Source organism: Pezoporus wallicus, unplaced genomic scaffold (assembly GCF_028554395.1).
Source record: "Pezoporus wallicus isolate ANWC-B61680 ecotype Strahan unplaced genomic scaffold, APGP_CSIRO_Pwel_v1 contig_2384, whole genome shotgun sequence".
NCBI classification, from domain to species: domain Eukaryota; kingdom Metazoa; phylum Chordata; class Aves; order Psittaciformes; family Psittacidae; genus Pezoporus; species Pezoporus wallicus.
Window position 1 is genome coordinate 6,853,033 of NW_026640488.1, and position 27,678 is coordinate 6,880,710.

The following is a 27,678-nucleotide window of genomic DNA, read 5'->3' on the forward strand; positions in this document are numbered from 1 at the left end:
AAAGACCCTCATCTGCACGGTTCCACTGGGCCCAAGGGTCTGCCCTAATCACTCCAGGTAACACATGAGGGTTATAAAACATCTTCCTATGTGTGCCAGGTAACAAATAGTCATTAGAAAAAGTGATGAGCTGAGCAATTTCAGCATAAGGAAAAAAGGAACTAGAGCAGACCCAATCTGAAAAGTAAATCATTAACACAAGCACTTTCTATAGGTGTGTTTCATTCTGTGACTAGCTGAATTCTGATTCTTAAAATCAACACAGCAGAACAGAGGGTGTCGTGCTAATGACTGTTTACTTACGTTATAATCATACTTATTCACATATGATTAATGACTAAGTACACAGCGAATCTACAGAACCCGAGGACGTACAGTACCAAGCTGCAATCCCGCTTCATTGTTACCTTGGAGCCTAAAGTACTTAGTATCAGTTTGATTGGATGGTTTCTTTCAATTCTTCAAAATAGAGTAAGAGCTAACTATAACAATTCAATTTACTGAACTGTTAGTTTAATTCTAGGAAAGCTACTATTTTCATCTCAACAGAACTTGAAGACTCACATAAGAATGTATTGTGGAGATTATGTGAGTATAATGATCTGTTCTTCGAAATCTTTCAAAACTTCCATAGCTCTTGAGTCGCTGTCACACATGTTGGGATCTATTTCACTCCACTCGTAGAAATTAATCTCAGAGTGAATTTAGTTGTGATTTGGGTCTAACTCTGGGGTTATTTGTAGTACATATGAAGTGTCTGAAATTAAGATTAAAATATAAAGACTCTTACAATTTTAGATCTTTCGAGACAAAATAATTTGTCTTTTATCTCCTTCTGAGACTGTGAGTTTTCTATACTTGTACTTAGCTGCTACATAAGACACGAAAGTGCATACTACCACCTAACTCTATTAAACATAAAAATGTGCGTTATTCAGAAGTTACTGGTTCATAGCATGATTTTGGTGGGCTTGTATTTTCACAATACGGTCTATAACTGTATAAAGTAAGTGAATGACTTTATAATTTATAAACATTTGGTTTTGTTTACAAGGTGAAAAGTATTCCTAAGCAAAGAAATGCTACCTCTACAAAGCAGAACCACACAGGAAAGCTGCCAATTATTGTTCCTCATCAATAAATGTAGCAATATTTTAAACGGTTTCATTAGCACTCTGCAAGAAAACAACAGATCATTCTGCAGCATTAAATCTCCATTCTGAAAGCTGCTATAATCATTAGTTCATGACAGCAAAATGTGAAATTGCTTTTGCACCTAGCATACTGATAGTTATGTTCTCTAAGGACTTTCTTTTAATTACTATTAATAGGAATAATGATTCACTCCTCTCAAATGCTTTTTGCATGTGCATTCCCAATAAATTTACTGATAAATACAGCATTTTCTGGAGGATAAACACTTCTTTTCTTTCCTTATTTGAAAATATAACTGCACTAAATATTTCAATCATCCATAAGGTATTTTTTGCCATAAAATTATATTGCATATATGCAATACGTATTGAATGGGCTTTACTAATGTGTTTGGTCTTCTGCAATTTGGGATCTTGCATGGTTTACTAGACCACTTAAGAATTGAAAAGGGATTTTCTTCTTTGTTTCTTACTTTTTCCTTTAATTACTATGCAACTAATCTATTCCTTATAATTAAAGGAAGACAGGAAGAAGATCTCCATCTGACAACACAGGTAGATCCATTTCAGTTGGAGAAGTCAGGAAGTTCAGTTTCCTCTCTTCTACTAATTTACTGAGACCAATTGTATATAAATAATCAACACTGCATCTGAATATAGTATGTTGCTTGATATTACTGGCAATCCATTATCAAATAACATATAGAAGAAATTATTTTCCTTTAAAGTCATTAAAATTGGTATTTATTTAAGATTTGTAATAATTATCACAATAGTCTGACGCCATTATAAAAAACTTAACTGTGTGAGTTATTTAGATCAGCTATTTTAGGCTTAATTAATGTAATAATTATGCGTTAGTCAGCCTTTCAGACCACTTGAGCAGAGCGAGAACTTAAGTTCCTAATTTCAATCTTCTGATGTGCACCAAAATACTCCAAAATAGATGGTGTGAATAACACCTCTCTATTCCCTCTGCTTCTGAACATATAAAGACACACTGATTAGCCCTTTTTTTTTGTTTTTTTGTAATCACAGAAGTAAGAGAGCAAGAAGCAACTGTAGACAATGGGGTCCATTATTGGCCTCAGGAAAGACATCAAAAACTCATTACAGGCTTTCTCTGAAAAGTATTGTGATGGATTCTCAGTTTTGGTAAATATTTATTCTTTATTCCCATTTCCATGTTGTGGGATGGGAATGGAGAAAAACCCGTAGTTTGCATGAGTTAGCTCACTAGGTCCTAACCAGTGGAGGAGACTTCCCTGCTGAGGCATACAGACAGAACAGGACATGTAGTGCAGAGCCCATACAAATGTTCTTCCTGGGTGTCTGTTGGCTCTTCAACATAAAGGCAGTCATGGAGCAGGGGCAGCTTTCTCAGTGAGACTTAGCAATAAAACAGAAAAATCACTTGTAGCAAACAGCAAGCAAGAAAGCAGGGCTTACACAAGACTGAGTGGTGAGGCTGTCACATTAATTTCTTGTCTACTCTTTCTAAACAAAACCTTAGATTGAGAAAAGTCTTAACAGCATACTTTAGACTTAAGTATACTTGCAAAGAATCCCAAAACATTAATATACCACTATTCAGAAGCATAAGAAACATGAAAAAAAGAAATGGAAGTATTACTTTCAAAATTTACTTGGTTCTTTAAGATTACCTCCTTAATATTTTATGTTACCCTTATTAGTAGTTACATGTGTTATATATGAACAAGATCGAGATGTACAAAATGTGAACAGCAGCAGTTCTGCCAGATGCAGCAATGCAGGATGACATTATCAGAGATTACATACAGAAAATGGCTCCCCACAGTACCACAGAGGTAAAACTACCAAAAATTAGAAAAGATTACATCTGTGACCTCTCTAAAATCCATATACAGGGAAAGAAGGGAGGCTTTGAAGAAAGAATTTTCTATATTTACAAGTACCCTTTCCATTACTGTGTCATATATTATTCAAATGAAGTGTAACATATACAATAAACTCACAGTAAATCAAAATACTCATGACATTTTTATTTAATAAAGTTGCACCCAAAGAATGTCATTGCAAAAGTAGAGCCAGCTTATACCATGTAGTTAGCTAATAAAGCAAGCATTTTATTTTAGTGGATATTCCCTATGGGGAACATTCAGACTAAGGAGTCTGACTGTGTGACTTTTGTTATCAGCAGAATGACTTACTGAACAAATATTATTAGAAGGCTGTTCATACTTTAGATTGCTTTTTCCATCACAAGACTGAATTGCCTGAACTTTACACATAATTGGATAAAAGCAGCCTCAGCTTTTACTGATACTTTTGTTGAACTGCTTATGGCTTTGGTCTGGAAAAGCTGCAGCTTTCTTGCTCTCGCACAGAAGGAAGGTAGAGTGCAAGTATCATTTCTCAGTCTCTTTCCAATCTCTTGTTGGTTTGATTCATTCCACTAACGCCACACAAACCTGTTCTTTCTGCATGGCTGTTTCGGAATCATCTCCTTTCAAAAGAGTTAAATACACATGTGGAGAAACATAGATACATATATGAAGAGCCCACCTGCACCACCTCTTTGGGAAAAGATGTTTTTTTTGTAGATGAGGGTATATTGATATCAAAAAGAGGATTAAAATCACTGAAGTCAAGAATCCCTGAATCACCTCTGGAGATCTGCCTGCCTCACCTTTAGGTGCTTGGATACTTTGTGAGAAAAAAGCAAAATATTGTTGATTTTCTTCCTACTAAATAATAAGTATCCTTTTCTTTAGGATGCTGCAGAAAAAGACAGTATGAAAACCATTTCTCCATGCTCCCATACAGCGTCTGGTCTAAATTAACCCATAAAAAGGCCAAATTGCTCTCAAAAATAACTTTCCTCACCTGCTCTTTAAAAGCATTTTCTTTGTAATGCAGAAAGTCCTGCCACGCTGAATACTGTGCTTGCAAAGGGTGTTCCACCAGAACAGTGTGCCTGTGATGAGGGATGCTAGAATCCAGATACCAAAATTAAAAGTTTTTTAAGTTGTGGAATTCTTCTCTCAGTGACCATACCAGGCATTTCCCCTTGGGATTCTTCAGAAAATTTGGCTGCATATTTGTCCATCCATCTGTCCCTACCAGCAACTGAACTTGATACTGAATTTCTATCATATTTGGCAGAGGAATGGCAATCTCTTCTGAAGTTTTCTGAAACCACTTCTCAGTGGAGGCGAGGCATACAAATTCTTTTTCCAGTTAAAAAAAAACACAGCAGTTTAAACTCAACAGTCATATATTCTATTTGCCTAGCATTTATTAGGCAAGCAGTACATGCATCCTTTGGACTTAGCCAGGAGATTACTCGGAAAGAACCTGATGGATTTTGAGTGTAGATATTGATTAAAGGAACAAGAAGGGAAAATTACATGCTTTTGTGGTTGGAGGAAGTAGGAAGAGAGAGTCAAAAGAACCTGTTAGAAACCAGTTGTTACTAGCCACAGTACTCACAGAACTCGTATCACAAAACAATTGTATTTCAAAACAACACACCATCCTAATATCCACAAAATCCACATTCTTGCACCCAAACAAAGTAACTGAAGGGGACATTGTTTGGTCAGCAAAACACTTATATATGCACTTGTGAGGAGGGATATTTGCGAGTGCAGACAACTTGAAGGAAAACTTTATTGTATTCTGTCCATTGTACCTAATTAATATATCTAAATATATGCAGATCTGGGAAAAGCCAGAGAAGAATGCATGAGTTTCTATAAGGTTCATTATGAAGATCGTGGGAACATGCAGTGTATTAGTAATGAGGATATATGAAGGATATCTGTGCAAGAGAGGAGTTAGGACATTATCCAAGTTTAACCATCATCTTGTGTTAAAACAGAGCTTTACTGACTTTGACAAAGTTCTGTACATTTACACCAACAGTATTTCCTTAAGGCAATATTTAGATATTCCCTCTTTTTTTTCTTTTTTTTTTTTTAATGACTATATTCGCCATGGAAGAGCTGAAATGACCTATCTGCACTGACTCTACTCTGGTTCTGGATGCTTAGAAGTTCAGGTCTGCAACTGCAGTGGATGCTAACATCCCCTTGGGAAGTAACTACATTCCGAAACTGGTGGAATAGTGAACACTTCGCTTACCACTTTGCTCTAGATTATTATATTATAGTCAGACCCACTTAGGAAAAACATTTTTTTAACATGATTAATTTATGACTGGCAAAGATAAACTGACCTGCTATAGCTTCCATACAGACATTATAGCTAGGCTCACTTAACACCATAAACAACAACTTTATTTTCTGTGCAAGTATCAAAGTCTGACACTCCTAACAGTCAAACCTCTTAGGCTCTATGATCATTGTACCTTCACCAGTTCCCCTTTTGAGAAATGAAAATGCATAAGTAAATTGCTCATAAAGTTCATAGTGGTTTTATACTGACAAAGTACACAATGCTTACCAGTATAACTCAAATAGTTACATTATGTACAGTAGGTGCCAGTGATCACAGACACAAAAGTTAAGTTTTGTGCCTGATCCTGCAAAAAGTTTGTAATTCTTCAAAGTCTATGTCTGGAATTGGTGTACACCCTACAGGATGGGCCCCCAGAGCATAATGCAAGTTTCTGTATTACTCAATCCCTTGCCACTGAGACCAGCAAGTGTTTGATAATGTTTAGAATTTTAAAAATGTTATTGGCAAAATTCCTGTTAACTTTTGGCCTTGAAAGAAATTATAGAATTATTAGATTGAATGGAGGGCTGGTAGGCAATCTAGCTCAGCCTCCTTATCAAAACAGGGTCAACGCTGCATTCAGAACAAGGTGGTAGAGATTTGCCCAGTTCTGTTAATAAAACCTCTGAGGACAGAGGCTCCACAAATTCTTCAGACAACTTCTTCTACTGCTTGGTTACCCTCACAATAAAAAAATATCTTCTTCACATCCAGCTAAAACATTCCCTGGTTGGTTTTATGACTGCTGCCTTTCATTTATCATGTACCTCAGCAAAAAGCCTGGCTTTGATGCTCTTCACACAGGTACTGCAGAGCACCTGCTGGGTCTCCCCAAAGCTGTCTCTTCTCCAGGCTAAGTCCAATTCTCTCCTCACATGGCAAGTGCTCCTGCTCCAGCCTTTTGATCACAGTGGAGACCCTCCAGTGTCCACCAACAAGCTCTCCTTGCTTTACTCAGCAAAGTAAAAAGAGTTTTGCTCATTAAGAGCACAACCCAAAGCTGCCTGAAATCAATAAAAAAGATCTCTACTGACACTAATCATGAGACTTAAATTTCTGAGACTGTTACGTGGTCCAGAAATGCCTTCCTGCTCTTCTCAATTTTCAAAGATTTCTGTTTACTTCTGAATCATAGTTTTGTTCTACTTGTGTACGTGGGTTGGACAGCAGTGTATGTACAGGAATTATATTCTGTGAACATACTCCTAACTCTTCCTCTGACATCATCAAGACAACTGGCAACACAACTTTCATTGCTTTGCCATAACATGTAATTTCTGCTCACTGCAAACAGCAACATAATGCTCATTTTAAGTGTGAAATTCAGGATCACAAAGTTGATGTGAGCATGAATCTTAGATCTTTTCTTCCACACTCTCACCAAGTCTTGCCATCTTTCAGACTTTAGCAGTCTGCATTTCAGCAACCATGTCAATTAATTATTTTGTACTCCAGCAAACCTCTGAATCACTTTTATTTGAAGAAAACAGACACAGAGCATACTTGGCTTCAGTCTGGAGAGATAGTTCTGCCTTGAATTTACTATTAAGTATACAGCAGCTGGTTACAGCTAAGTAATTACAATGGGACTGTCCTGTAGAAGGAAACAGGTATATTAAGCCCAGCGTCACAGAAGGGCCTGCCTTCCCTCCAGATAACGGAAATAGTCCCAGCCTCTTTAATATAAACATGTGTGGGACTTAAAACAGCTTAATGATTAAGGACATATAGGGAAATTGGGGTATTTTAGGAGATTTTCTCCTATTAAAAAGTTTCACTCATAAAGCAAATTTCAGCAGACTAAAGCTGAATTAACGTTTATAATTCTGATCAGAAAAGTTTAACTTTCAAAGTGCCTGCTTTTCTATAAATCAAAGAAACTTAGTCTGTAGACGAAATGCTGGAATTGAATTCTTAACATTATAATCTAGAAGCGCTGAACTACAATTAAACAATAATGACTTTAATTGTCAAATTATTCCTTAAGAAAGGGACAGATGGGAGAGATGATGTCAGTGCAATCCTAGCCTTTCTCTCCCTCCTTAAGCCACTGTTCTGCTGATCCTATTCTTCTGAATTCTTTTGTCTTTATTCTATAGCAGTCTACTGCTCAAGGTGCAGAACATGCTCAGTACTGATTTTTCTCATAATTTACTACTGCTCTTGCTGGGCACAACAATGATTGGTTTTTATGCTGTTTCTATCTAGGATGGCTTCTGATAAAAGCATGAATTGGGTGCATTGACACACCTCCACTCCTTTTTTTTTTTTTTTTAAGATGATCATCACCGTAATTCTCAATGGTCTGTCTCATAGCAGTTGCCACCTCATGTTTTCTATTCTGCAGAGGAAGCTGTAGCGATTCTGCAAGCTTTTATTCACTTTGATTTATGATGTGCTCTCTGGTCCTGTGAAATATTTCCAACTAATCTTCAGAAGGAGTTATTGTAATGCGCTTGCTGCCTCAAAGCTGTTGGAATCTGGTGATGGTACCAGTGCTTTGGCCTTCCTAATAATTCACCCTAATCGATGGGGAGCTGTTGCTTGAATTACTCAGAACCCAGTTGGACATTTTATTCACTGGAGGGTGTTTAAAGGTTATGTCTTCTCTATGTAGGCAACTTTTTTCTTTCACATAAATTTCATTTGCTGTTCAGCATCAGTGGATGCTGTGGATATTTGGAAGAATTAAATGTATTTTTAAAACTAAACATTAAATAAGGAAAATCTCAACAGGGGAATGCCTTAGCATCCCTGCAGTGACCATCCTGATGGATGTGGAAGAAAAGTCACAAGATCATACTATCCATTTCCCTATGCTTTTTAGAGTTTAAGGGAGAAAAAGATGTGTGAGGAAAACAAAATGGCCATAGACTCGAAACTGGCCATCCTACTGTCAACAGTGCAATATTCTTTCAACAGGTTCTTTTAGATATTCCATGCATAGAGGTTTTATTGTAAAATATCAAATTTACTTGTTTCATGATAAGTAATTTTACTCAGGATTTTCAATCTAGCAGAGGAGTACAAAATGTACTGAAAATACAATACAAATGTAATATTGATGACATCCCCATTCCTTTTTTATGATATGCTCACTGCTACAGTGTTAGGCATCCCCAGTCACTGGAAAGCTAGCTCAAGCCCACTGCTCTCTCCCGAATTATTTTGCTAGTTGTTGGGTATTTACACTGTATTGGGCTGAGACTCACAAGTATTGATTCCCCTCATGCTGGTATGACTAACTTAAGGAGACATTCACACCCTTTTAATGAAGTCAGGTATAAACATTCACACCACCACTTCATCCACTCAACTCTTGATAGCTGTTTATCTAAAATAAAGGCCACCCTCAGTCCCCTTTGTGTTGAGATAAAATCAGCTTTCCTCACAGCATCTGTGGTGAGTCATACCCTGCATTATTCCCGGAGCTTCATGGGCACACTGCCCTTACCCAGCCCCTCTGAGCCTTGTTCAATTACAGGAGTTTATGGTCAGTCACAGCTGACTTCAGGGGAAATGAATGAAGTGAAGTAGCAGTACCTGTAACTATGCTCAGGTGTTCAGTCAACACTAAAAATGACCTGCTTCCAAACAGGGCAGTAGGAATTCTCTAATCAAAGATAATGGAAAGGAACAACCTAATCCCATGTAGCTGCTTGCTCCCTGATCAAAATTCAATCTGTCCTAATTTCATTCAGTTACCAAATGCCTCTACTGCTCTGCCCCCTCAGTTTGTGCAGTGATGAACCCTGCTGCTATGTATGCATTTCCTAGACATGCAAACCCTGTATAATTTGGGGGAAACATGATTTTGCACCCTGGGCCATACATCCTGGAAGCAGAGCCCCAGCTTTCCCAAAATGACTGCTGTTTTGATGTATTTCCTTGTTTTCCTGAGGAATGTCAAACAGAAGAATGTTGTGACCACAGATGTTTCTAATATGACAAGACTGTAACAAATCTTTGAAAAACAAATTCCTGCCACAACTTCTAAGTTTATCTCTCAGTACAGGAGATTATTGTAAGCATTCAGTCTTGCTCCACAACTTAAAATTACACCATCTCTTTCATGCTTTTGCTCTCCCCATAAAACTACATCAAAGGGCAGTAGGGCAGTCAGTTGCTCAGAAAATCAACCTCTTGGTTTGTGCATTGCTTTTGCAGCAATTTTTTCCTTCTTGCCTGCTGTGTAGCAACCTGTCACCACAGGACAGTAGCGCCACCTGCCGCCATGGCCCTAAGGCCCGGTCCTCTGTGACAGGGGTATAGATTGTCCACCCCGGATTTACTTCAGAGGGGCACAGACAGTACTGCAGCATCCAAGAATCAATCCCTGTCTCCACTGAACTGTCTACCAGTAAATCTCCTTGGCTTTTCTTTCCACAGTAAATATCACACAGCACTCTTAAATTATTTGCTAGTGGACATAGAAGAAAAAGGCTACAACACACAGCAAGTGGTAGGCTATCACTGTGTAATCATGCTGAACTCACACCAGCAACGGCTGTGACAGGTTCAGAGAGCACTCACATGGAATGCCAGATAAACTTCTGCTTTCTACCTTTTGTTTAGAGTGCAGGCTCAAAGTCTTTGAATCTCATATCTGTTTCCTTCATCCATTTGCATCCTACTATTTTTATTATTCTCATCAAAATGTCTTCTCTTTTGACAACCTTATCATAATATTTAATAATGTGTTGGGTTTTCAGTTGTTCTGTTTTTCCCCTCAAGACTGATGAGCATTTTTGTCTCAGGTACTTCAGGGAGCATAAGTAAGAAAGCCAAATTTATTTTTTTTTCTAACTCAGAACACGTATCAATATATATTTTTGATTCTGCATTCTAACAGTTTCTTCTAGCACTTCCTTCCACAGGCATTTTGTTTATTAATAAGCTTTGAGCTGGTTTGCCCAGTTCACCAGGCACAGAACTCAAGCACTTCTACCTCCTGAGCTGTAGAGAGTGATGACTGAATAATGCCAAATAATGCTAAGAACAGCATTATTTGACATGCTAACAAGGGGGAGGAAATGGAGCCCCACATACCACCTAGCCAAACAGCACTCCAACTCTGTACGGCTGCAAATGGCATGTGCCTAGGAAAATTCTGGTGAGCAAGATCTGAAGAAGTATGGGTACTGTCAGTAACTATGATGTCATGAGGATATAAACTCTCAATTTCTGAGGCTAGTATCTGCAGAGCCCTACCCTAGAGATACACTAAGCGACAAGTGAAGCCCAGGCTACAGAAACAATTCCCACGCTGACAAAGGAGGATGGGACGGCGCATATATCTTAAGGATGAGTCTGCAATTCATTTTAGATGTGACAACATACATCAACCTATAAAAAACTGCTATGGTCTCATCGTCTTCTCTATGGCCAGTATTTATCTCCATATCTCCACAAGATTTTTTTTTCCTCATAATTTTCCTGATTGTTTTAATGAGTAAAAAGGCACTATTCATTTTATGTTCAGTTGTAAAAGTAGGTCCTTGTATTTAAATAAGTAAAAGGCAGGAGAATATTTCTCTACTAGTGAGTACTTTCTTCCTTTTGTAAAGGCATGTTGCTTTGTTAGTACTTTTTCAAGCGACTTCTTTAAAAATCTTAAATTTCTGACCATACGTTCTTTTCCTCACTTAGCCCCTGACAATTTATTGCCCCTACCTTGGCTTGGGGGGTCTAAAGTAATGATAAAATATCTTAAGAAATTATGTTTTCATTCTAATCTAAAATACTGACTTCTTGCTTGGTGCTTTTTAATTCCTTTGCTAAAATTGCAAGCCAGAAAAGCCTTGATTAGAGACCATACATGAAATCTGTACGTGTATGTCATTACTACAGAAGGCATAACATACAAAAGGCTTTGAAGTGTATGTAAAGCAGGCAAATAAATTAATTAGTGTAACTATTGCAAGTCCTTATTCCAGGAAGTACTAAAGACATAAAATACCTAATTTGTACTTATAAAACATATCCCATTTTTCCTTGAAATGTACATGTCAACAGTGTCATTTTAATCATGTACTGACTGAGACAAGGAGTCATTATAAAAGATAATCTTTATATTTGGTGCATCTTGGAAAGCAGGTAGAACCCTGAGAGGAACTAACGAGGTTAACCAGGGGACAATATAAAGTGACTTTCAAGCTCAGTTATTTTCTTCTGTATACGTATGGGCCTGTGACTCTATTCAAATGAATACACCAGTTCTGTTTATTATTCACAGATTTCTTAAAAATGAAATAAAGTATCACTGAGAATGAAGTGACTGTAATTTAATGAGTTACAAAGAAAAAGAGTGCTGACTTCTACATGGAATATCAGAAAGCTACCTGACATTTTACAGTAACATCATTTATTTAAAAAAACACTGTATTACACAGAGATTATGTATTATATATGTATTTAAAAATCACCTATACATTTAATTTATCATTTCCTCACTAGTCCTTTCAAATTAGAAATATCATGAGAAATAAATATTGAAGACTGTCAGGGAAATCATGGATTAACTTTGAAAGATAAAACAGGAATTTTAGAAAAAGGTTGGAAGAGAGGAACAAAAATGTGATTACATTATAGTGAAAAAAAGTTATTTAGAATTAGTTTGGGGATTTTTTTTAGGCCTAACTCATGCTAGGGGTGACTTCCTCAAATATCGTCTGTCTTCCCAGGACTTACTGCAAGTTTAGGTTCTGTTTCATAATTCAAAACTTTCTGCATCCTGTTCCCCATGAAGCAAAGATAATTTAATATTATCATTGTTGGTTTTCAACAGAATCATATATGAAGTGTTACAGATGTAAAACACCTTATTTAAAGGCTGCTTTCTCCTTTAGCTGACACAAGGAACCATTTTTCCTGCTCCAAATTTTAACCCTGTTATGGATGCCCAGTTGCTAGGAGGAGCCCTACAGGGAATCAGTGAGTATCATGACTAATCCTAACACTTTTGTTGTTGTTGTTGGGGGGATGGGGGTGTCAGAAAGTTCTCAGAAAGTAAAAAGCATTAGGCAAAAGTTCATAAAATTAAAAATGTCACCAAATATCTGTTGATTCTTCAAGGTCACAATAAGACACTGGTGATGTCCAAACAAATAACATATTTGCATTTACAGAAACTAAGAGGTGATTAAGATTAATCTAAAATCTGTACCAACACTTACAGTAATGAATGCTTTGCTGGAGAAAATAAGAAAAAGAAAACAGAATTCTGTGTTATGTCACTACAGTGAAGGCCAAAAAAGGAAAGGTTTGTAATTGTAACTTCAAGAATTAATTATTAGCAGGGACTGTTAAGTCTTTTAATCAGTCATCAAGAAATAAAAATAAATGGAGTAGAAAGTTACAGTATTATATATCACTCAGGAGTAATTTTTGCTTTCAGTCTATGTACCAAGAAAAAAAATTGTTCATCAAAGCATTGTTCTCTTTTTAGATCTTTGTGTTTTCCTGCTGAACACTGTTGGTATTGCTGAGGGTCAGAATATTGATTCCTTTTTTTTTTACTAGCTGAAACATTTTCCTCACATTAAACTTGGTTCCCATATCCAAATTTTTATATCCCTTGGGCTTTTCACAAGGTTGTACAGCACCAAATCTTGCACTGTTTTCAGTTTCTTTAATGGAATGTAAGGACTCAGACTTTAATGGAAATGTAAGGACTCAGTCAAATGAAGCACAATGAGAATTATTGACCAAGGGGAATCTGAAGTATCTTTCCGATTAAGTTGGCTACAGATGAAAAGTTTTAAACATTTTGCTAAACTTCAAACAGTACTTTTAATGCCACGCCGCTTACACAACAATGCAGAAATGATTGTCTTCATTTAATACTGTAAATCCATGTGTGTTAACCTCACTTTTCATTTACCTAACAAAGTCCATGGAACAAAGTTGTAATTTAAAGGACCCCTGGCAAAAGAAAAAGTTCAGCATCAAAGAAGTTTAAGTCTCTATAACCTTTACAGGAACTGACAACCTCACCCTGAATCTTGCACATGACATTCATTCTTGTGAGAATGTTCAGTCCCATACTGTCCCACTGATACCACTGGTACTACACAATAGAATAAAGTTATTTCGGTTTTTAAACCTTTCCTGAATTATTCTTGTCTTTTACTGTAGGATGATATAAACTGTACAGATTCCTAGTAATCATTCTTTTCTAAAAAACATAGTAAGAAATCCTTTGTACAGTTGCAGCAATACTTCCATTTTGTGAGCCTGACAGAAATGAATCAGACTGATGTTAAATCAGTCTTACTAAAAAGCTGATGTAATTGTGGCTAGATGATTCAGAAGAAAGAGAACTCAACCTGCTGCATAATGAGCAAATAGAGACTTCCTCTGCCAGCTTAAAAAAAAATATATATATATTCAATGTCCAATTACATTTGTGTCAAAATGAAGCCTGTCAGTTATAGATCATATAATAAAATCTGCCTAAAGAAGCTGTAATAGGAACAGAATGTGTATCTGTAAGACATACATACATGCCCATATAACAATGACTGGTAGAAACTTGAGAGTCTGCTCTACTCCATTCAGATGCTAGCTGATCCCCATGCTTTCCAGCCTAATTCATCTCTGCTGCAAATATGATAAAGTCAATTGATTTATACCTGGAGATATATTTATGCTGGATTTCATTAAAATACTCAGGCATCTGAAATTTTCAAGAGCCAACTTTTGGGACGAAAGAAAATTTTTAAGTTATACAATGGTTTTCAGAGTATGTTTTTTTTTTATAAGCAGGAAATACTAATTCATTATAGAAGTTTAGCAGCATTCTCCTGCCATGAAGCAAAAGATCATAGGTAACCTTCAATAATATGCCCTTGGAAATGGGTGAAAATATTGTATTTTTTAAAAACTTCATAACTTATACAGTTCCTTTGAAAATATGTATCTTTCAGTTCTTCAAATTGTCTGTCATAATTTTTCATCCCCATAAGAGATCCCTAATCCTGAAATGACAATTTATTCAATATCAATAAGGCATACAAGTATGACTTCCCAGGCTCAGCCACAAACTCTGCTAATGTGCCTTGTTCTGAATAGATGAAAGCCTCTATATCTGTTTTATTGATGCTTTCAAAATTCATTGAGCTTCAGAGAGATGGTGATGCACCTGATAATAACAGGCTACTTCACTTTTTGCTAGTATTACTCCAGCAAATGAAAGGTATATAAGCACTGTAAATATCACTGATGTTAGTACATACCAGCAGGATATTAATCCATTTATCTGTTTTTTCAAGAAATAACTTTAATTTTCTTGAACAAAACATGAATAATCACGAATGTAAGTATGTAACAACACTTTGTTAATTTAGAGTCTGTTTCGTGTTTCCATTACAGGTTGTGAAAAAGATGTGTTGATTGATATCCTCACACAGCGCTGCAATTCACAGCGGCTTATGATTGCTGAGGCGTACAGAGACATGTACGGCAGGGTATGACACAGCGCTTTGTACTTTCATTACTTCTGTCTCTCCTGTATCCAGTGCAGTTGCTCAGCCCTTCTCTCAGGTCAATCACTGGAACCAAAAGCCTGTCAGGCAGCTGGCTGACACCAACAGACTGGCACACAACTTTGCTCATGTAACTACTGATACCTCTGAAAGTTTCATATTGTCATCTATATAACAGCAGAAGTACATCTGCCACTCACAAAGTTAAAGAAAGGGGACATGAACAGTTCCTAGTTCATTCCCCTCCTTTATTGACCAAAGCAGAATTTCTGGACAGACTTATTTCTTTGTCTATATGCTTTTGCAGGGTTCTGCATTACTTCTTAAAGTTTTTTGGAACACATAGTAAAGTAGTATTGCATTTGGGTTGAAACACCAAAGAGAAACACCATACCAGCAATTACAAGTAGTTGTATCTGATGCACTGGTTTATATTCTTATCTCAAGCACCAACATTCTCAGACATCATACCATGTAATTCCATTCATAATCTAAGCACAATACTTGTCTGAGCTGCTTAATGTTAAATTTATGAATCCCTAAAAGGTGTTTCAAAAAATTTAGAATCGTAGAAACATAGAATGGTTAGGATTGAAAAGGACCTTAAGATCATCTAGCTCCAACCCCGCTGCCATGGGCAGGGACACCTCACACTAGACCATGTCACCCAAGGCTCTGTCCAACCTGGACTTGAACACTGCCAGAGATCTACCATTTCTTCAGGCAGCCTGTTCCAGGGCCTCACCACCCTTACAGAAAAGAACTTCTTCCTTATTTCTGACTTCTCCTGTTTCAGTTTAAACCATTACCCTTTGTCCTGTCGCTACAGTCCCTAATGAAGAGTCCCTCCCCAGCACCCTTGTAGGCCCCCTTCAGATACTGGAAGGCTGCTATGAGGTCTCCACACAGCCTTCTCTTCTCCAGCCTGAACAGCCCCAACTTTCTCAGCCTATCTTCATAAGGGAGGTGCTCCAGTCCCCTGATCATCCTCGTGGCCCTCCTCTGGACTTGTTCCAACAGTTCCATGTCCTTTTTATGTCGAGGACACCAGAACTGCACACAACACTGAGCAGACTAAAGGGACAGGATCACCTCCTTCAACCTGCTGGTCATGCTCCTTTTGATGCAGCCCAGGATATGGTTGGCTTTCTGGGCTGCAAGTGCACACTGCGGCTCATGTTCATTTCCTCATCGACCAACACCCCCAAGTCCTTCTCTGCAGGGCTGCTCTGAACCTCTTCTCTGCCCAACTTATGGCTGTGCCTGGGATTGCTCCAACTCAGGTGTAGGACCTTGCACTTGGCATGGTTAAACTTCATAAGGTTGGCATCAGCCCACCTCATAAGCGTGTCGAGGTCCCTCTGGATGGCATTCCTTCCCTCCAGCGTATCAACCGAATCACACAGCTTGGTGTCATCAGCAGACTTGCTGAGGGCGCACTCAATCCCACTGCCCATGTCACCAACAAAGATGTCACCAAAAGACCACTGAGGGACACAAGTTATTACTGGTCAATTAATGGGTATTGAGCCATTGACCGTAACTCTTTGCGTGAGGCCATCCTGGCCAGACTCAATTCTGACTGGGCCTTAGCTTTCCTGACCTGATTCCTAGCTTTCCAGACAATGTCCCTGTATTCTTCCCAGCTTGTCTGTCCTCCCTTCCACCTTCCATAAGCTTCTTTCAAGACATAAAAAGACAGCTTTTTTAAAAAAAAAGAACCAAAACAAACCCCCCAAAAAATTACCCATATTTACTATATATAAAAACATACACAGAGATAGTTATCCTCATTCTATTTTAGATCTACTATTGCTAACTAAATGAATTTGGGAATGTTAAAATGCCTGCATTTTCCTCAGTTACCTCAGCTATATAAGGACAAAATAAGTATATAAGGACAAAAATAACAGCAACACCTTTTGTAAAATCCCTGTGAAATCTAGCAATGAAAAGTGCTGTATTGGAAAGGTAAAGAAAATGCTCTGATTAAATTGACCAGACATGCCCTTCCCCTCACAGAAGACAGCCAAAATTTAAAAAAAAAAAAAAATCCAACTTTTTTCTTCTCCTGAAGACTGAAAACCTAATGGCTCACTGGAAAATGCTTTGAAGGTCAGTGTATAGTTGCCACTGAATCCATCAGCATGAGTGAGGACAGTGAGTCTGCAGAAATACTACCGTGTAGCCATCAGCCTTAGAGTTAACTAGAAATGGATCATTCACAAACTCCACAGTAACTGCTGATGTGGTAGCGTGTTACACCATTTGTCTGTTCACCAGTTGAACGGTGTATTTTCTTTTTTGGATAGCTGAGCAGTTTTCTAGGATGGGATGTGTCTTGCCCTGACCTGCTACAGTTTACACTTCAGAAGACAGTTTAGCACACACTGGTGATAGCATTTCACTGGCTGTAATCCATATTACGGGACACACTGCATTGGGCAAATGTGCCATTTGGCAGTCCCAGTTTATGAGTGGCAAACTCTGCACAACAGAGAAGACACAGCTATGTAGTAACAACTATAGCATTCTCAGTTTCATCTATGGTAAACCTGTCAGTTCAATCCTAAACCCTCTTTAATTTCAATTCAGTCTGCTCAATATGGTTGCTACTGTTCTCATTCGACAAATGTAAAGCGTGACACGTCAGAAGTAGAAATAAATATAGAAAAAGAAAGTAAAACCCTGAACTGGCCCTAAGATTTCTTCTTACAATTAGTCTTCCAGGCTCTCTACAACAGAGATGATTAGGAAATGTTACTAATGACAACTTAGTTCTCTTATTTTTCAGTATTTCCCTTAGTTCTGATTGCAGGAGTAATTTTCAACTATTACTAATCCATCTTCCCACAGGCATGTAGTCAGAAGTAAAGTCTTAATGAATGAATTCCTATTTCATGTGTGATTTAGTGGCTGCCAAATGCATCCAATGTGCTTTCACTGAAGACTGCGTATGTTTCTTCATCATAAATTCAATTTTTAATGTGGATATGTCCCCATGCATTGCTGTTCTAGCTACTAATTTAATTATATTCAGAATGTATCAAAACCAAATTACAGGCTTGAAAAAGCTGCAGCTCCGAAAACAATAGTTTCTATAATGGGAACTGTTTCTGGTACGCCTTTAAATTCAGACTTAGGTCCAAAAATATCTGACAGCTGCCTAGCACTGTATGCAAGACACATAAAAAAAAATTAGTGCACAAGTATCCTCTTAATCAGAAACTGTAACAGTGTAACTAACAAGCTTTGGCATTTGCACTGTTTTGAAGGATGCTATTGGGAAAGGGGAGAGTGAGAAGGAAACTCCCATCCATTACTCTGGTACCTGGCAAGCAAGTACCGAGACACATGCCGGGGAAGAAGAGGGTTCTTTTTTCTTACTTCAGCATCTGTCACAAGGTGTGAATTCACTTTGAGTGTAATATACACACAAACTGGAGCACATAACCAGTAATCCAAAGCAGGTGTTTTTATGTATTAGAAGCAATATGGATGATTTAAATTATTCATATAGTAGATAACACTGAAAAAGGCAGAAGAAACTGCCTGTGTTCATGGGATTTGAATTCCAAAGGTGCTTTGCTCCCACGGATTCACACAGGGAATGTGCCAAGGGAGCTGCAGATGCTTTGCAGTGGTATTCAAGCTGACAAGCCTTTAAGTAGTAGTAGCACTTAAAGCCCTGAATTTTCTTTTGTCTTCTAATGAACCAAAAAATCAACAATCCTATATGGTCTGCTGGCTTGTGTATCTATTGTCATCTCATCCATACTATTAGAAGAAGCAGGTACTATTTAAAAGAATATCTTTCTTACTTAATTTTAGCCAGAATTAATCTTCAATAGCTCATCTTTATTCATTTGTAGAGAAAATCACAGATACATTTTTAAAGTTGTCCTAATCAAGTGTGACTACTGAAATGATCCTGTCTATGCCTTTTCTTTTTATTTTCAAGGATCTGATAACGGACCTAAAGGAGAATCTCTCTCATCACCTGAAAGAAGTCATGGTTGGCTTGATGTATCCACCTGCCTCCTATGATGCCCACGAGCTCTGGCATGCCTTGAAGGTACCTGTCAAATTCAGTGTTTCTTAAGAGTCTCAGTCACTAATTATAGTGCTGAACAGGTTAAATTGATTTTATTTTTTTTTTACATTCAAACAGTTGATAAACAGCTGGAAGTTAATACACTAGATAGTGTACTACTACATAGTACTCTAGGTCATCAGAAATACAGTGCTATATGAAGTTTATTCAACGGTATGCTAAAACCACCATCAATAATACCCTTGTCATGTAATAAATACAACCGATTTAATACCCATGGTAAACTCAGTAACTGAAGAAATATTTATACAGGGAAAAAGCCCTGATCCTGCAAGCATGTATGTACGTCACAAACAAAATTAATTGGAGAAACACCTCAAAAAAGAAAACAGTTTTTTTCTTGTCCTTCAGACACTTAAACCAACGCATTTTTTAGGACTACTGCTTCATTTTTAATTGTGGTTGGCATTAAAGAATTGTGAAATATCATTGGTAGCACTGCAGGCAGGATTTTTATTAAAACTATTGACAAGATTGCTAAAGTTATATTTTTCTAAATGTAGCTCAAAGTTAAACTTTCTTATCTTGATTTTAACTTTCTATCTTGACCTGGATTTATACAGCCAAAGTGAAAAACAGGCCATGTGTGTCTCCAGGCTCAGGCCCAATGTCATGTTCTCCCCATTATCCTAAATACAGAATACTCACCAACACCACACCTGTGTCGATTAGAAGCAGCATATTTTGTGTCAATTCAAGTTTATAAAATTAACTCAGATTTTGTGGGAAAATACAGTGATTTGCAGCTCTGCATACATGGCCATACTGCTTACCTTAAATAACAAGTTCTGCGGTAGACATAGAGTCCATTAATATTCCTAAATAAATAAAAATAAAATTAAAAAAAAAGCAAAACATAATAGTTGTGCTCATATCTACTTCAGATTGCCTGAACACTTGCTTGCTGGGGATATATGCTCAATCTTTGAATCTGATTTCTTTCAAATTCTTACTAAAGCTCTAAAATTCTACCTATTATGTTTCTGCCAACACCAGTCTTACTTCATTCCCCTTGTTAATCTACATGCTGAAATTCAGATCAAGTAGGAATATATTTGAAATACAGGGCTCTATTATTCATCTGAAATCATTTTCTATTTAAACAGGTAGACTATGCAAAAAGTACACTCTGCTTTGCTCCAACAGAAACTGCTTTTAATTGTTTTGTTACTTCTGATAAGCACAGTACTGCTGTCTTCTAAAGGCTGTGGTTTCTGCTAACAACTTTTCATACTTAATTCTTTCCACACAGGGAGTAGACACAGAAGAAAAATGCCTAATTGATATACTAGCCTCAAGAACAAATATGGAGATCTTCCAGATGAAAGAAGCCTACTTAATGCGTAAAGTGTCTTACAAGTGCAAAGTAGTAGTTATACTATGTGTTCTCCCAAAGTATTAGCACATATGAAGGAACTGAACTACAAAAATGATTTCTCAGTACTAACTTGTTCCCTTCCTCCCGTAACTATATTCAAAAGGCTGGAGCAGAATGTTTTAATTTGAAAATACACCATGGGATTTTGAGGTGTATTGCTGCCTATGACATTTGAAATACTCTGAAGACACATTTGGGGCTTTTCAGAGACTTCTGCATACTTTATTCAAAAAAAGTACAGTACCTGTTTTCCTTAAAAAAGTCCTTACTCAGGCTGGATGCTCCACTCACCTGCCTTGATGAGACATTTGAGTATCCTGCCACCACACAGCACCCATGGGTGGGTGGAGAGGTGAGGCAGAGCACAGGCTAAGGCCCCCCAGCAGGCAGAAGCACCTGGCAGGGCCCAGACAGACCTAGCTCCATGTAGAACCTGCTTTGGGTTACTGTGGAACAATCACCACAGAAAATGGACAAGTATTTGCACCCTGTTTATTTTTCCTTTGTTTGCTAGATTAGTGCTATTCAGAATATGTTCATTTGTGATGTAGATTATATGTTTTTTGGTTCACCCTAGAATATAATAATGATCTTCAACAAGATATCGATTCTGAGACTTCAGGCCACTTCAGAGATACACTCATGAACCTTGCTCAGGTACCGTAAGAACAAGTAGTATACTTGCATTTCTAAAAAATTCATAACTTTTGATAATATTTAAGAAGTCTTAAATTTTAAGGTGACTGTGGTTACAGCTAGTTCAATAGGGCTACACTTTTGAACAAAAAAGTGGAAAGCAAAAGAAGAAGAGAACTTGAATTCCTTCATCTACTTTGACTTTTGCTTTCAGATGGAGGCAAAGGTCAACAGACTATTTTATTGAGTAAGTCCCTGGATATTCAACTGCTGGCCCTCTGCTCAACCTGTCTCATCTCAAAAGGAGTCTGTGTGCATGTACAAATGAGCTTCTCATTTTTAAAGACCTCTTTTCTCCATCGTTAGGATATACAGTTCATAATTCAGTCTAGGCATTATGTAAAAAAGGAGATATATCCACATTTGACTATGAAAGTAAGCATTAAATAGTTTTTTAAAACATTATGTTCTTTGTGTTACTGCATATGCTAAATCACAATACTTTTGCATGGAGGCAAATTCTCACTATCAACACACCAACTCTGGCAGTTACCAACTTGGAGTATTATATTACAATGCTGGTCAACTTTGTCAGATACTGAGTTCCCATTCTCACTATAGTCACTGTGCTCATTATATTAAAAGTCCTTTTTAAACAAAAGTATAGTGACAAAAAAAGACTGCCAGGAGATAACAGCATACACAAGGTATAGCATAATATATATGTCTGGGGAAAACAGTAAGACCTGAAATAGCAGCAGACTTTACTGAGATAGAGAGATAAAGAGCAAATGTTTCAAACGTAGAAACTATAAACAGGAAGCATTTATTTTCTAATGTTGGATGTTTTTTCCCCCAATAATGAAAATTTATCCCTGCTTAAACATGAAGAGCTACAGGTTAAGCAACCTCACTTCTCATGTATATTAAATAAATGAGACACATTTTACTCATCAAAAGAACACATTTAAATTATCTGGGACTACATTATTAGTCCTTATTTTCTTACAGCACAAATACTGATGAAGAGGTCTGGGGCAACTCTGATAAGAAATAATCAGTGAATGGCAAATGTTACTCTTACCCTTGTTTTCCCCTCATAGTTATATATTACAGTAAACAATATAGCATCAGTAATACTGGAAATGGTGATGGGATGGGCATGGTAAAGTAAAAGCTCATTTACAATGGGACTAAAAAAGGGGTAGGCTTACCCACTTCCTCCATTTCTTCTACTCATAAGACCATGGGTCATTCCAGAGTTCTTCTTCTTGAAGGAAGCGAAGATACAACACCACAACTTGAAGGTATTTTCTACAGTTACAAATTCAACCACTGAATATACTGATCCAATCTAAAAGCCCATATGTGTATCTTTTTTCCCCCCAGGGAACAAGGATGGAAGGTTATGCAGATCCTTCTACAGCTGCTCAGGATGCAATGGTAAACATGTGCTCCTCTCAAAAAAAAAAAAAAAAATTATGAATGTTGAAGTGATTTAGGACTTACTTAAAATCTTCTGCATTTGTTTCCCTTTTCCCTATGTTAGATTCTATGGGAAGCATGTCAGCGAAAAACAGGCGAACATAAAAACATGCTGCAAATGATTCTCTGCAACAAGAGCTACCAGCAGTTGTGGATGGGTAATCCAGCAGTTCAGCTGTTTGAACAAAAGAGTGGAAAGGAAAAATCTCACTATCTAGTAAAACTACAGTTTACACACCAAGAAACTCAGTATGCAGCAGGGTATTAGCCTGAAACCTAAGTGCGAACTGTTGGAGTTCCCAAACTCCCACTGATACTAATGGGACTTTGGAAGTAATGCAAAATTCTGAAACTTAGCCTGATGACTTCAGACATCTGTAGATAGGACAGACATCGGGATGCCCAGTAACAGAGAGAAGAATGCATGACTAAAGAAAAGCATATGCTATGCGTGCACTGAGTTTACACGCAGCATGATGAGGCAGATTTTTCTTATGTTCTTCATAAGTAACTCTGTTATGAGGGAAAACACCTTGGGAGAGGCAGTTGGAGTATCTTCAACAAATGTTTGTATGTGAAAACACGTTACTGTGTCGTAGCTTTTCCCTGGAAGTTTCAAAGAAGTTTTTGATGGAAGCACTTCAGGGTCCACATCTGCTCTGTTGTAACAAACATACACACAGAAACAGAAGCATAATGGAACATTTTTATTTAAAATAAGTAATCAGACATAATTACAGATTGCAAGAAATTTATGTGAGATCATCCAGATCTTCCACTGTAGAAAAGAAACCTGTTGTACCTTGTCGGTGGCAAAAAGTCTTTTACTCTGCAGTGGAAAAATAGTCTGTTTATCACTATGCAGCCAGATCTATTTCTTATGTCAACTTCTAACGGTAGCTTAGAACTACATTGCTGTCATGGATCAACAACTTAATTCTGTCATGATCTGCTCTCTTTCTGCAACAGTGATTTGAGGGCTCTGCATGTAATACAATCCTCCGTAAGTTTTCTAGTAAACAGTGAGTTGAAAATTTTCCCCCTTTCCTAAAGCAGAAAGCAAGCCCTGTGTATTTGTGTGTCTGGATACCGGCATTATGCCAATTTTAGCCAACCTGAGCAAGGAAGTTGTCTTAATGACATGACATTCTTACAAGTTTAGTAAACAGAGGTTGCTAGATAGAGAATTTATTGAAGCCCCCAGTGAAACAGAGGCTTTGGCATGCACTCATTGTCTACTGGAGAACCCAAAGAGAGAATGTCGTGGAAGGCAGGTTTCAGGCTATTTATTTAAATTGCCTCACCTGGGGAGTATAAGCCTAATGAAACACTGAGAATAAATGGGGGTGGGGTGTATATATATAACTCCATAGTTATAATACTGGGGGTAAGAAGGAAAACAAAAGCAAGCTGATCATTACTAATAAACTGGAATAAAGCAAGATTATTCCCCCCCAAGTTTTCCAGGAGTTCCAAAGTATCTCCGGGCAAGACATCGTAGATGCCATTAATGAATGTTATGATGGATACTTTCAAGAATTACTGGTTGCAATAGGTAACGTAAAAATATTATTTTACACCAGCAGTAATCTCTTAAAATCTAGTATGGTATCTCTGATGTATTAAATGTATTTTTTTCTGATCTTTTTATTCACTTTAATATATTGTGTAACCAGATTTCCAGAGATCATTAGAAAGGAATATGTGAACTATTTTTCCACGTTTGTGTAAATCTGAAAACATATATGTGCAGCACTAGCTTCACACTGAGCAGAACTGGTATCTGCTATTTGATTACAAATTGTGTGATTGATCATAACTGCATAACCAACTGAATCTACACATTAAATAAACTGGCAAAGTTTTCAGGACTTCAGTGGTATATAAAAAAGTTCCAAGCTTTATGTGCCTTTGTTTTCCATTTATAGAATAATGATAATATTTCTACAAAGACATCATGTGAGTATATTCACTGATACTTAGTAAGTCCCTTGATGCAACAGCAATGGGCACCCACCCAAAATAAAGGTTTAAAATTACAAATGTAGTTATGTTTGTGAAGACAGGTAAATGATTTTAAGATGAGTCATGGACAACACTACCCAGCTTTGTACTGACTATTATTAATGAACTAGAATAAAGCAAGATTTTCTTTTTCCCCAAGTTTTCCAGGAATTACAAAATATCTCTGGACATGACATCATAGATGCCCAAAACAAACAGAAATTGTTTTATAATAATCTTATGTTTACTTGTTGCAACTCTTCTCTCCTAGTTCTCTGTGTTCGTGACAAGCCTGCCTACTTTGCTTACAGGCTTCATAATGCAATCCATGTAAGTAGTCTTTCTTCTTCACCTATCACACAAATTAGCTTCCCTATCTTTATGTCTGGTTGATTATTCTTAAGAACTTACAAATCAGACCAATCAATCTTTAAGGTGTGATTGTGTGTTTTAAAACTATTGTTGCACACATAAATTTCAAAGCAGCAGTGCCTAAGCAACAGTTAGGATGTAACAGTAACAATAAAAGTATAAATATTTAGATTCCTTAAAAAGGTGTGTCTGGTAACTTCGTCCTCTTTTTTTCTGACTTGAAAACCTTTCTTTTCTATGGATTATATCTCCCCCTGCTGTGCAGAACTCAAAGTGCACTTTTCTTACTATGCAATTTTTGTCTCTAGTTTTCAAAAAAATCAAATCATAAATTAATGTTACATAAACACAATTGGTCATACTTTCTTCTGGGACTCAATGTCCCAGGTTCTTTTCGTGTGTATGTGCTAACATACTAAAACAAATGAGAGAGAAGAAGAAATGTGGGTAAATGCAAAGAAACACCTACAAAATCTTCATATTAAAGGCCACTGAAGACATTTTCTTTTTTTTTTGTTTTGTTTTTGTTTGTTTTTTTTTTTATTCACTAGTGAAAATAATGAGGCATTATGTTACGTAAAATTAAAGTATACTTTGTGAAGGCTAATCTTTTAAGTGTATAGGCCATAATGGTTTATAAGACAGATTTAACATAGGCATCAAATATGTATGGAATTCTCTATATGCAGTTTTTTAACACTTTTTTTTTTTTTTGAGAACAGGATTTCAGAATCAATGGCTGTTGATAAAACTACGATTTAAACGATGCAAACTGTTCGTCAGTTGCCCAAACCCTAAATCTTTTTCTTATGACTTTCATTGTCACTAGATGTCTCTATTCTCCACAGTATGACAAATTATTTGGACACAGTTAATATAAAACATAGCTGAATACAAGCCATGTAAATTCTAAATCACTGGTTTAAGATCTGCATTCACATTTGCCAGCAGTTGTGAGCTAGATTACTGGCTTCAGTATAGTTTGAATGGACTGCACGACAGTCACAACAGCTGCCTACAAACAGAGTACCTAAGACTATTGACAACAGTTTATAAGGTGTTCCTATTCAAAAGTTTCAATTCATGGTCAAATCACTGATATGTGGTGAATCTCTGTTATCCAGTAACATGAATTATATTATTTGAGTATGTGAAAACTCTGTAGAATAAAACCTTTGAATGCTTAGACTCTTTCTTGGATCTCTTTATGGATAGCCTAACTAATTGGCTTACGTATTAGCTATTAATATGAGCATATATAGATAGGCAAACACATATTGTCCAACTGCCAAGTATGCTCTCATCTTCTTTTCTTTCTAGGATTTTGGGTTTCACAATAAAACAGTTATAAGGATTCTTATTGCCAGGAGTGAGATTGACCTGATGACCATACGACAGCGATACAAAGAGAGATACGGGAAATCACTCTTTCATGACATTAAAGTAAGTTTTTAAACACCTTTGAGTATACTCGGCAATGGCACCACAGAGGCTGTGCCAAGCCCTACCACAAAAATACAGAGGGCTAATCTCCCTTCCATCACTCAGTTTACAAAAAAAAAAAAAATAAAAAAGAGCAATGTGTAAAAAAAAATAGTGTATCTTAGAATCATAGAATAGTTAGGGTTGGAAAGGACCTTAAGATCATCTAGTTCCAACCCTCCTGTCACAGGCAGGGACACCTCACTCTAAAACATGCCACCCATCTTCTCAGTGCCTGAAGCTGACTTCAGTCAGGGCACAGTGAATTCTCAACTTACTCTCATTCTGTGTGATTTTGTCCCTCCCCTATAGCAAGAGGAGGATATAAACAGGGTAGGAGAGTATATGGTGAGGAGTAGCCTGCATTAATAGTTTCTACACTACTTGGTACCACCTTCTTTCACACAGTCTGGTAAAGTTTGTTTGAGATCACTTTTGTCCAAAATTGAGATAAAAATCTGCATTTATGTAGTCTCAATCTTTAGAAGAATTATTCCTCTTGTACTCTTGCTATGACACTGTTTAATTGTACAAAAATGACCCTTGCTAAGACATTTTACCTTTTTTATGTTGCTCTAATCCAACTGTAAGCGTGCAGTAACTCTAAGAAATTGCTTGTGATGTTTTGGTATTGAACTTGAGAAGCATTAAACAGATCTGCTCCTACCTTTCAGAGGCAGAATGCCTCTAGGTGGCCAAGCAGACAAAGCCCAAGGTATGTGAAATTAAAAACAATCTTAGCCTGGAATTCTTGGGGAAACAGTGCAGTATTTTACAAAACCTCACATCATCAGTCTAGTCCTTGTCACACACCAAGAAAATTAAGAAAACATACAGTTACAGAAATGTTCCTTTTTTTTTCTTGCAGCATTTTGCTTCAGGGCATTATGAGAGTGCTTTACTTGCCATATGTGCTGGTGATGCTGAAGATTACTAAAGAAGATGAACTTTGAAGACTGTATAAATCTATTCTAAATAGAAACTGAAGCTATTCATAACACACTAACTGTAAGAGATCCCTATTCTGTTTCTAAAAAATGAGAACAGAGTAGTTCTGATTTTTTTTAAACAGAAAAAATCACTGCTATACATTTGCTAATATTAGATCTTTGTTGAGATAGGAAAAAATGTTGGCAGGATCATGATTCTTATCTCCGTTCTGATGAATATTTCTGTTTCTATGATTAATGTAAATTAATGAAGCAAGAATTAAAATAACTGCATGTAAAAGTATGTTTATCATTTAGTCTCACAACTTCCCAAACTTTACATGACAATAGTCTCTGGAAGAACCTACTCACTTCCATACTGAAGAAAAGCTTTGTTTTACTTACTTTTAGCAGC

At 37.0% G+C, this 27,678-nt stretch overlaps 1 protein-coding gene across 1 annotated transcript; it reads left to right on the forward strand.

Annotated features, from left to right (window-relative positions):
- Positions 1–453: 453 nt before the first annotated feature.
- On the forward strand, positions 454–27,467 carry ANXA10 (annexin A10). The gene is made up of 12 exons (XM_057419055.1): positions 454–588; positions 12,227–12,311; positions 14,751–14,845; positions 18,825–18,938; positions 20,230–20,320; positions 20,933–21,012; positions 22,381–22,434; positions 22,541–22,634; positions 23,936–24,031; positions 24,752–24,810; positions 26,173–26,295; positions 27,203–27,467. Exons 1-12 carry the CDS (start codon positions 571–573, stop codon positions 27,269–27,271), a joined length of 978 nt encoding a protein of 325 aa, XP_057275038.1. The 5' UTR covers positions 454–570; the 3' UTR covers positions 27,272–27,467.
- The last annotated feature ends 211 nt before the right edge of the window (positions 27,468–27,678 follow it).

Excerpts from the sequence above, each read along its gene's own strand:
- ANXA10 (XM_057419055.1), top strand. Across the intron at positions 22,435-22,540 it reads CAGCTGCTCAGGATGCAATG|ATTCTATGGGAAGCATGTCA; the intron begins GTAAACATGTGC and ends TCCCTATGTTAG. Across the intron at positions 24,811-26,172 it reads GGCTTCATAATGCAATCCAT|GATTTTGGGTTTCACAATAA; the intron begins GTAAGTAGTCTT and ends TTTTCTTTCTAG.